Source organism: Talpa occidentalis, unplaced genomic scaffold (genome assembly GCF_014898055.3).
Source record: "Talpa occidentalis isolate TD23 unplaced genomic scaffold, MPIMG_talOcc4v2.1 talOcc4.5, whole genome shotgun sequence".
Lineage (NCBI taxonomy): Eukaryota > Metazoa > Chordata > Mammalia > Eulipotyphla > Talpidae > Talpa > Talpa occidentalis.
The window spans coordinates 68,065,549-68,076,489 of NW_023604861.1; the positions used below are offsets into that span (position 1 = coordinate 68,065,549).

Consider the following 10,941-nt stretch of genomic DNA (forward strand, 5'->3'; position numbering starts at 1 on the left):
ACATTGTGAGGTTTCTGCTTGCTATCCATTCTATCTTTTTTCCTTGCTAGAACTCCAACTTTTTTTCAGAATTAGAGTGATCATATGCTAGGCTCATGATTCATCTAAACTTAAAACTAGATTGGATAGGGTGCGGGGGAGGAAAGCGCTGTGGAGGCTGGTGGAGGGCACTTTGGTGGTGGGAAAACTATGGTGACTGCACCTAAAGGGAGAAATCCTATATTGTGAAAAAATAGACAAGGATGTCAAAAACAAAACAAAAAACACTTTGCTCCGTTGCATATTCTTTGCTCCTTTGTCAAAGATTAGTTGATTGTAAATCTGTGGGTTCATTTCTGGATTTTCTATTTGGTTCCATTGGTCTGTATGTCTGTTCTTGTTCCAATACCATGCAGTTTTGATTATTATGGCTTTGTAGTATAGTTTGAAATCTGGGTGTGTGTTGCCTCCAGTCCCTTTTTTTTTTTTTTTTTTTTTAGGAGGGCTTTGTCTATTCAGGGTTTTTGGTGGCTCCATATGAATTTCATCAATATTTGTTCTATTTCTTTGAAAAATGTCATTGAAATTTTGATTGGAATAGCATTGAATCTGTAAATTGCTTTTGGTAGAATGGCCATTTTGATAATGTTAATTCTTCCCATCCATGAGCAGGGGATGCCTTTCTATTTCTTTGTGTCTTCTGTTTCTTTTAACAGTGTTTTATAGTTTTCCTTGTATAGGTCCTTTACCTCTTTTGTTAGGTTTATTCAGAAGTATTTGATTTTTATGTTTCAATAATAAAAGGGATGGCTTTCTTGATTTCTCCTTCAGATTGATTGTGTATAGGAAGGCTACTGATTTTTGTGTGTTGATTTTGTATCAACACACTGCTACTTTACTAAACTGATTGGTTTGATCAGTTTTTCTGTGGCGTTTTTGGTGTTCTCTATGTATATTATCATATCATCTGTGAATAGTGATAGTTTGACTTCTTCCTTCCCTATTTGGATTCCTTGTATGTCTTTGTCTTGGACAGACATTATATTATAATTGAGTGCCTAATCCTAATCTTGCTCAGCTTGTCTGTCTGTCTAGCATAGTGCAATCTCCAGTGCTGTAAAGCTGTAACACCTTCTTTTTAGCATCCCCAATCTGGCATTCAAAGTGTACTGCCATTGCTATCAGTGCTGTGAGTCTGGGAAGACAGAATCCATCCACTTCTTTATTTCCTATTTCATTGTGGTATTTCTTTTTATTTATTTATTTATTTATTTATTAGGACGTTTCAAATTCAGATTTGGCAAGAGGATAGTGGGTGCTGGATCTTTTTTTTTTTTTTTAAAGGTTTATTTATTTATTTATACAAGCACTGGGTACAGTCAGAAGCGCGGGAGGGTGAGAGAATTCACCAGAGCCAGAGCGGGGAGCAGAGCAGGCAGAAGGACCAAAGTACACTGCTGAGGGGAGCAGCGGGCAGCAGGAGAGGTCTGCGCGCCATGTGGGACCCTCCTCTGGTGGCCGGGGAGCAGCCGGGAATTGAACCAGTGCTGCAGAGGCTGCGGGCAGCTTCTCAACGCAGCGCTCAACTAATGCACCACCGGGGAGGCCCTCATTGTGGTATTTCTAATCGTAAGGTGAGTATTTCTCTAAAACTGGATTTAAGTGAGTTTATGTAATATGTATTTATTTTTGAAATTATGTTTTTATTGTGCTTGACCCATGTTCAGGAGCCAGATGGCCTCATGAGACTGTTCATTTCATGATATTTTTCTTTTAATATTGCTGTAGAATATGAGTTCTCTTTGTTTTACACAGATTCATAATACTGATCTTTTTATATCACCATGCATACATTTTAATATTCTTTAATGTTTTCTTTAAAAAAATTTTTGTACCATTTATTGGTTAATAACTCCATGTAAATTTCATGAGTACAGTTTCACACCTCAAGTTACTTACTACACCACACTCACCACCACCTCTGCTGTCCAGTTGTAACCCCACCTGTTTCCCCACATCCCACTTCCCCTTTAATGTTTTCTTGATTCAAAGTACACTTCCTCCATAGGAATAAAAGGTTACTGCTCAGGTGTGATAAAACAGAGAATGTGCCTTTTGTGTTCATAGCCTTTGATGATTAAAAGGGTTACAAAGCCTAAATACATTGTTGTAATTCTCTGATGAAATGGAAATGATTTTGAATAGATCTAGAATATAATATGCTAATTACCAGTTTCAAAAGACTGACTGGAGAGGTTGAGATAAAGCTGATTTGAGTTGGTCTGTTTGGGGCTAGCATTAAGAGAACAAAATGTACAAAATGGTTTTGCTAGCTGAGATTGTGAATGTTTAGAAGAACACAAGAGTGCCAGATCAGAGCCTCCCCGGTGGTACAGTGGGTTGAGCACAGCGCTGTGAAGCTGTCCTCAGCCTCGGCAGCACGGATTCGATTCTGGGCCCAGCAGGAAGAAACCCACATGGTGCAGCAGACCTCTCCTGCCTCACCTGCTGCTCCCCTCAGCAGTGTTTTTAGTCCATCTGCCTGTTCTGCTCCCTGCTGTGTCCCTGGTGAATTCTCTCACCCTCCCGTGCCTCTGACCTGTACCCCAGTTCTTGTGTAAATAAATAAATCTTTAAAAAAAAAAAGAGTGCCAGATCAAAAGCCCAAGAGCTGTGGGCTGAGCTCAAGCCTACTTATTCGAGTTGTCTACCCAAGGCAGCAGGACAGGGTGTAGATCTTTGTGTCCCCACAAGTAGTGGTATGAGGGGTGGAACTGGAATAGAGCCACAGATGGCACACATCCAGATCAGGGGCTGAAGATCCAGTTTCAGGTAGAATATATATATATTCTATATATATATATGTATTCTATATACATATATATAAATATAAAATGGACAGATTAAACTGGATACATGCAGATGATTTATAACCCTGCTTACTTTAGACTTGTGGGAATAGTGTAGCCATTTAGTAGAATATTAAGGCTTGCATCTTGTTAGTCTGGGCTGTTTTGGGGTCAGGGTCTGGGTTAGTTATTGGTGATCATGATATAAACTTATGGTCACATTGTAGCAGGAATAGGAACAGAAAGTTCCCATTTTGAGCAGTAAAAATCCAGGCTGTGGAGCCATTGGAACTGTGGCCAATTGAAATATTTCCCTTTTGAGTGTCTTACTCATTCTCTGAACTAAAGTTTTAGCTTTATCGCTATGATAATAATATTATGTCAAGGGATTGTTGTAAAAATAAAAGGTCCTTTTTACTAGAACTTTCTCTGATGATGGAAACATTTTAACCTGCATTGCCCAAGTGATAGCAGCTAGCCATCTGTGGCTACTCAGCACTTGAAATTTGGCTGGTGTGAACAAAGTGAATTTTTTAAAATTTTAATGAAGTTAAATAGCCATATGTAATAACTAACTATTGTATTAGACAATATGGCACTAGAGGATAACCATTATAAGGACTAATTAGAATATAAAAATGAGTTTTTTAAAAAATTTTCTTGACCTGTATATTCTTTCAGGTACTTATTTTTGATCATGTTATATGCTCTTTGGAGAAAAAATTTTAATATAACCACAAAAAAGACTATATTGACAGACAAGAGAGATCATAATATACTTTAATTTTAATCATGAAAGAATTATAACAAGTGCAGAAGATTTCGGAAGAGCAGAGGGTATCTTCAGGTTACATTGTTTGCAGGAGGAATGGAAAAACTTGTGCTGGTTATAGAAACATGTTATGATTTTGGATAGGTGAAAGAAAGGAAAGGGGATTATAGGTGGAGGCAAAGTGAAAATAGAGTAGCGACCCTCAAATCAGAGCTCAGAATTTGCAGAAGTGTGATGATAGTTGGAAAGTGAAATCAAGCTGGAAAGGTGCTTTGGAAGATGAGATCAACCATATCATTGGTTATAGGTGCTTTTGAATTCATGGCTAAATAGCTAGAGATTTATCTTTCAAGCACTGTAAATTTAGAATTGTTGAAGGATTTTGATCTAGAGAGAAATATAATCAGTCTTGCTTTCAGAAAATAATTATGGTAGACGTATGATAAACAGAGAAAGTAGTTAGGAAGCTTGCACTAGTGTAGGCAAGAGGTAAAGGATTTCTGAACAAGAAAAATGACTACAGAAATGAGAATTCATACAGGTAGAACTGACATACATTGCAGATGGATTAAAATCTGATTGTAAAGGCTCTGGAGGGAGGCAAGTCAAGGCATAGTGCTAGATTGAATCATAGCCGTGGCTGGCATGGGGAGAGCAAGACCAGATAATTACGTGGATGGTGGTGAGTGAAGGGAATGGGTCCATGACAGTACTAAACCTGAAGTGAATTCAAGGGTTTCACAGAGAAATGAAGTCACTTTGTTTCATTTTTGAGAAATAGTCACAAGTTACACAATTTAGCACTGCTTGAAATATTTCCTTGAATCAGCACTTAATCTGAAAACCTCAATATAGTCTAATGTGAGGAATGAAGCATTTTTAATATGCTAACAAACACGATTATAAAAAATAAGTATAATGGTAATGAACAACGATGCCATGAATAACTAACAATTTGTAACTAGCAAGGATTTCTTGTCTCTCCCTCCACTTTGCTGTCCAGCTCCCACTCTCCACTTTGCCCCCAACTTCTAATAGCTTTATTACTTTTTTTAGAGTAGACAAAAGCAAACAGAAAAAACACTTAGTATGAGAACCTGAATCCAAGATTATGTGGTCTGAGTGGTCACTTGTTAATGATTATTACTGAAAAACTGGGTAGTAAACTAAAAAACTTATGCTTCCTTTTCTTACTAGAATTGAAAGCAGAAAGTTAGACTGGTGTCAGCCATGTTCTTCTTGTAGTCTTCATCAAATATCTCATTCTGAGCCACAGTGAAGTGATTCTTCCAGTCTCCAACTGCTCCTGAAAGAGTTGTATGGGAGAGTTAGTAGCTGGTGGAGGAATTTGTATTTCGCTAGTCTCCCATTTCTCTGCGATAACATCTATTTTACCTTCCAGAAGGGGCAGTATTAAACAAAACATTTTTCTTGTTAGCCCATCATTTTCTCATTCTGAAAGGAAGATTTCTTGTCTGATTAACAGGGATAGCTTGATACCCAACTGAACGACATTAATGGGGAAAATGAGGCAACTGCATGAAAACAGCAATCCTGAGGGGCTTTCTTGTCTTTTTCTTCTGCCCTCTTACACAGCAAAGCATGGTCGTTGCTAATGACTATAACGTCGCTGCTATGGGCAGACCACGAAGGGCCTGTTTCTGGGAGGCTCAAGGCACATTTCTGAGGAATAAAAAAGATGTCCTAAATTTCCCAGTTGCAATCCCTGTTACCTTTCCCAGGTCTCTCTTACTCTGTAGCTCTTACCATCACCTATTATCTTGTGTATTCTTATTTATTTTGTTTATGCTAGAACATAGTTTCCATGAAGGAAGAAATTTTTGTGTATTTTGTTCACTTCTCTGCATATTATCTAGAACAGTGCTTTGAACACAGTAGCTATTCAGTAAGGGTTTTTGAATAAATAAATTAATTGCTAGCATAGTACCTTCTTTTCTCCAACTGAATTAATTATTTATGTAATTTAATTTATAATTTAATTAATAATTTAACCTATAAATTGATAAATAGTAATTTAATATTAATTATTCTTAACTATTTTAATAATTACTATCTCATTAAGTATTTAACATTTAATGTATCTTAGAACTCTAGAGGGAAAGTGGGCATAGGGGTTGGACTTAGACATCAAACCTCATTTTTCAATTGTGGCTAAGTACTGTTTTCATTTCATCTGCGCTTTCTTATGTATTCCTTTTCCCAGAATCATTCATTATAGGCCTTATTTTCCTTAGCCTTATAAAATTCCCCAAGGGTCTGAGATATTGGACAATTCTTTCATGATTATGACCAAAAGAAAATATAAAAACCTTTTCTCATAAATGGAGAAACAGAGTGGTTCATGATTTCAGTAGGAATCGATGAGTAGTTTGCCATTGGATTCTGCTTCATGACATCAAATGAAGAGTGATGAACAATTTTATCTAGTACTTTGTCATCTAGCTTCTTTCCAATAAATTCTGCCAGCTTCTGAATTTCATGCTTTGGGTTCTATGATCAGAGTCAAAATAAAAGTGAAGATTTAATATAAAATAATTAGTTTTGAAAGAATACTGAAAAATTAATAACAGTAATCAGTAACATCATGAGTTAAAATTAAAAAAATTCTTACCTGAAAAGTACCCAAGTTTCTGGAAATGAATCATTTTAATGTGGTTACCCATATAGACCTCTTATTATTAGTTAGAATTATTAAGCTTTTCTTCTCTAACATGGAAACATTAAGTAGTGTTCTTATGGCAATTTCCCAGAGAAATCAGACAGCACTCAGAAATGGAGAGAGATTTAATTATTACACTGGTGGGCTCAGTGGGATAGCTCCCAAAAGTCTGAGTCCTGAATTGCAGGAGCAGTAAGGTTTTATACAGTTTGTATGAGGAAGCTTGTTACCCCATCCATCATAGATTTTCTTTATTGATTGGGAAGGTGGTCAAGGTAACCCCTTCTTGCCCATAGCTACTACTGTGCACAAGCAGCAAAACACAGGAACTTTCCACTCCAGCAAACAGCAGAGTCCAAGCAGCAGACTTAGCAACTTCCTGCTTCAGTGTTAACGAAACATTTTCCATGTTTCATCACAGTGACATGCCATGAGTGAAGAACATCTCACTAAGGGACTATGTCAAGAATTTTGTCCTGTTGAAGTTACTTATGTCTTGGTCAGCTAAATGTCTTAGCAGGGAGAGTCCATGACTACTGACATTGCAGAAGCATTGGGACAAAAAATTTAAGACCTGATTAAAAGGAGACTGTCCCTTATTTTGACCCTAATTCCTTCTCCCCTGACCCCTGCAGTGTGTCTCTGGTTTATAGTTGCTTGTTGATTTTGATTTTCACTTTATTATGATTAGTCTTTTTCCTGGTCCCTTATTTAGGTTTTCTAAATTCCTGCTATGAGTGAGACCATCCGGTATTTTTCTTTTTCTTTCTGGCTTATTTCGCTGAGCATGATCCCTTCCAGCTCCATCCCTGTTGCTGCAAATTGCATGAGTTTATCTTTTTTGATTGCTGAGTAATATTCCACTGTGTATATGTACCACATCTTCTTGATCCAGTCATCTATTTTTGGGCATTTGGGTTGTTTCCATAGCTTATCTATTCTAAATAGTGCTGCTATAAACATAGGGATGCAGGTGCCCTTTTGAATTAATGATTCTGTGTCCTTTGGGTAAATACCTAGGAGTGGAATTGCTGGATCATATGGAAGATCCAACTTTAGCAGGTTGAGGAATCTCCACACAGCTTTCCATAGTGGCTGGACCATTTTGCACTCCCACCAACAGTGCAAGAGAGTTCCTTTTTCTCCACATCCTCGCCAACATTTGTTGTGGCTAGTTTTTTTAATATGTGCCATTCTCACTGGTGTAAAATGGTATCTCATTATAGTTTTGATTTGAATTTCCCTGATTATAAGTGATGCTTAACATTTTTTCATATGCCTGTTGGCCATTTGCATTTCCTCTTTGGAGAAGTTTCATTTTAGCTCTTCTGCCCATTTTTTGACCAGATTGTTTACTTTGTTTTTGTTGAGTCTCATCAGCTCCTTGCAGATTTTTGTGATTAGTCCTTTATCATTAGTGTTGTGTGCAAAAATTTTCTCCCAGTCAGTGGGGTGTCTGTTTTGGTTACTGTCTCTTTTGCTGTACAGAAGCTCTTTAATTTGATGTAATCCCAGCTGTTTATCCTTTCTTTCACTATCACTGCTTTGGGTGATGTGTCTGTAAAGATGTTTTTGAAGAGAATGTCATGAAGTGTTTTGCCTATATTTCCTTCTATGTATTTTATGGGTTCAGGCCTTATGTCTAGTTCTTTAATCCATTTTGAGTTGGTTTTTGTGCATGGTGTGAGGTAGTAATCAAACTTCATTCTTTTTCATGTAGTGACCCAGTTTTCCCAGCACCATTTATTGAAAAACTTTCTTTATTCCAGTGCATATTCTTTGCTTTTTTGTGAAAGATTAGTTGACCATAAATCTGTGGGTTTATTTCTGGATTTTCCATTCAGTTCCATTGGTCTGTGTGTCTGTTCTTGTTCCAATACCACACAGTTTTGATTATTATGGCTCTGTAGTATAATTTGAAATCTGGGAGAGTGATGCCTCCATTCCCTTCTTTTTTTTTCAGGAGAGCTTTGGCTATTCGGGGTTTTGGGTGGCTCCATATGAATGTCATCAATATTTGTTCTATTTCTTTGAAGAATGTCATTGAAATTTTTATTGGAATAGCATTGAATCTGTAAATTTCTTTTGGTAGGATGGCCATTTTGATAATGTTAATTCTTCCATCCATGAGTAGGGAACGTCTTTCCATTTCTTTGTGTCTTCTATTTCTTTTAACAGTGTTTTGTAGTTTTCTTTGTATAGGTCCTTTACCTCTTTTGTTAGGTTTATTCAGAAGTATTTGATTTTTTTTGTTTCAATAATAAAAGGGATGGTTTTCTTGATTTCTTCTTCTTCAGATTTATTGTTTGTGAGTAGGAAGGCTACTGATTTTTGCCTGTTGATTTTATATCCTGCCACTTTACTAAACTGATTGATTAGTTGAATTAGTTTTTTGATGGAGTTTTTGGGGTTCTCTATGTATATTATCATATCATCTGCGAATAGTGATATTTTGACTTCTTCCTTCCCTATTTGGATTTCTTATATGTTTTTCTCTTGTCTTATTGCTCTGGCTAGGACTTCCATATTATATTGAAAAGCAGTGGTGAGAGTGGACATCCTTCTTGTTCCAGATCTTAATGGAAATGCTTTCAGCTTTTCACCATTGAGAATGATACTGGTTTTGGGCTTGTCATATATGGCCTTTATGATGTTGAGGTATGTTCCTTGCATCCCAAGGATTTCAAGGGCCTTTGTCATACATGGGTGTTGTGCTTTGTCGAAAGCTTTCTCAGCATCTACTGATATTATCATATCATTTTTATATTTGTTTTTGTTGATGTATTGGATTACATTGATTGATTTTCAGATGTTGAACCATCCTTGTGTCCCTGGAATGAATCCTACTTGGTTGTGGTGAATTATGTTATGGATACATTGTTGGATTCTGATAGCTAAAATATTATTGAGGATTTTTGCATCCATGTTCGTTAGAGAGATTGGCCTGAAGTTTTCTTTTTTTGTGTTGTCCTTGTTTGGTTTTAGTATTAGTGTAATGTTGGCTTCATAGAATGTGTTTAGTATTATCCCTTCGTTTTCATTTTTTTGAAAGAGTTGTGAACTAAGGCACTAATTCGTTTCTGAATGTTTGGTAGAATTCATTTGTAAATCCATCTGGTTCTGGGCTTTTGTTTTTGAGGAGGATTTTCATGACCATTTCAATTTCACTGCTTGTAATTGATCTGTTTGGTTGTTCTATTTCTTCTTTATCTAGCTTTGGGTGATTGTAGAGTTTTAGGAATTTGTCCCTCTCTTCTAGATTGTTGAGCTTGTTTGCATATAACTATTCACAGTAGTTTCTGATTATTCTTTTGATTTCTGCTGTGTTTGTTGTGATTTCTCCTCTTTCATTTATGATCCTGTTTATTTGTGCTTTCTCCTGTTTTTCCTTTGTGAGCCTGGCTAGGGGTTTGTCTATTTTATTTATTTTTTCGAAGAACCAACTTTTAGTTTCATTGATCTTTTATTTTTTTAGTTTCAATTTCATTTATTTCTGCTTTGGTTTTTATTATTTCTTTTCTTCTACTGGTTTTGGGGATTTTTGGTTGTTCTTTTTCTAGTTCTTAGAGCTGTGAGATTAGGTTGTTTCTTTGAGTTCTTTCTTGTTTGTTGATGTGATCCAGTATTGCTATATATTTTCCTCTTTTTACTGCTTCTGCTGCGTCCCATACATTTAGGAAATTGGTGTCCTCCTTGTCATTCAACTCAAAGTATTTTTTAATTTCTTCTTTGATCTCTTCATTAGTCCAGTGGTCTTCCAGTAGGGTGGGTTTCAATCTCCATGAATTAGGAGAGTTCCTTGCCTTCTTTTTATGGTTTATTTCTAGTTTGATGCCTTCATGGTCAGAGAAGATGGTTGGTATGATTTCAGTCTTGGTGTATCTGTTGATGTTTGTCTTGTGTCCCAGTATGTGATCGATCCTGGAGAATGATCTGTGTGTGCCTGAGAAAAATGTGTACTCAGATTTTTTGGGTTTAGTGTTCTATAGATGTCTGTTAAGCCCATGAGCTCTAGATCCTTATTTAGAGCTTTAGTGTCCTTACTTATTTTTTGTCTCATTGGATCTATCCATTGTTGATGGTGGTATGTTGAAGTCTTCTACTACATATGTGTTTTCTCTGATGTCTGTTTTCAGAGATGATAATAGTTGTCTGATATATTTTGGTGCTCCTTCATTTGGTGAGTATATGTCAAGGAGTGTTATTTCTTCTTGAGGTATTGTCCCCTTCATTATATATAGTAATCGTTGGTGTCTCTTTTTAACTTTTAGAGTTTGAAATCTGTTTTATCTGATATAAGTATAGCTGTTCCTGCCTTCTTTTTTGGTCCATTTGCTTGTAGGATTGTTTTCCATCCTTTAACTTTGAGGCTATTTTTATCTTTTTTTTTTTTAAAGGATTTATTTATTTATGCAAGCACTGGGTATAGTCAGAAGTGCAGGAAGGTGAGAGAATTCACCAGAGCCAGAGCGGGGAACAGAACAGTCAAACCAATGAAATACACTTCTGAGGGGAGCAGCAGGCATGACAGGAGAGGTCTACATGCCATGTGGGACTCTTGCTGGCGGCCAGGGATAAAACTGACACCGCAGAGGCTGCGGGCAGCTTCACAGCCCAGCACTCAACCGCTGTGCCACCAGGGAGGCCCTATTTTTATCTTT

At 36.7% G+C, this 10,941-nt stretch overlaps 1 protein-coding gene across 1 annotated transcript in view; it reads right to left on the bottom strand.

Moving 5' to 3' along the window:
• Positions 1–3,590: 3,590 nt before the first annotated feature.
• Positions 3,591–10,941, bottom strand: part of LOC129144651 (sulfotransferase 1C4-like) — a 26,868-nt gene continuing 19,517 nt past the window's right edge. Inside the window, exons 3-5 of the mRNA XM_054687740.1 lie at positions 6,244–6,251; positions 5,931–6,111; positions 3,591–4,906 (exon numbers count right to left, since the gene is read on the bottom strand). Coding sequence (XP_054543715.1) covers positions 4,794–4,906; positions 5,931–6,111; positions 6,244–6,251 — 302 coding nt within the window. The 3' untranslated portion in view covers positions 3,591–4,793. The remainder of the gene's footprint in view (positions 4,907–5,930; positions 6,112–6,243; positions 6,252–10,941) is intronic.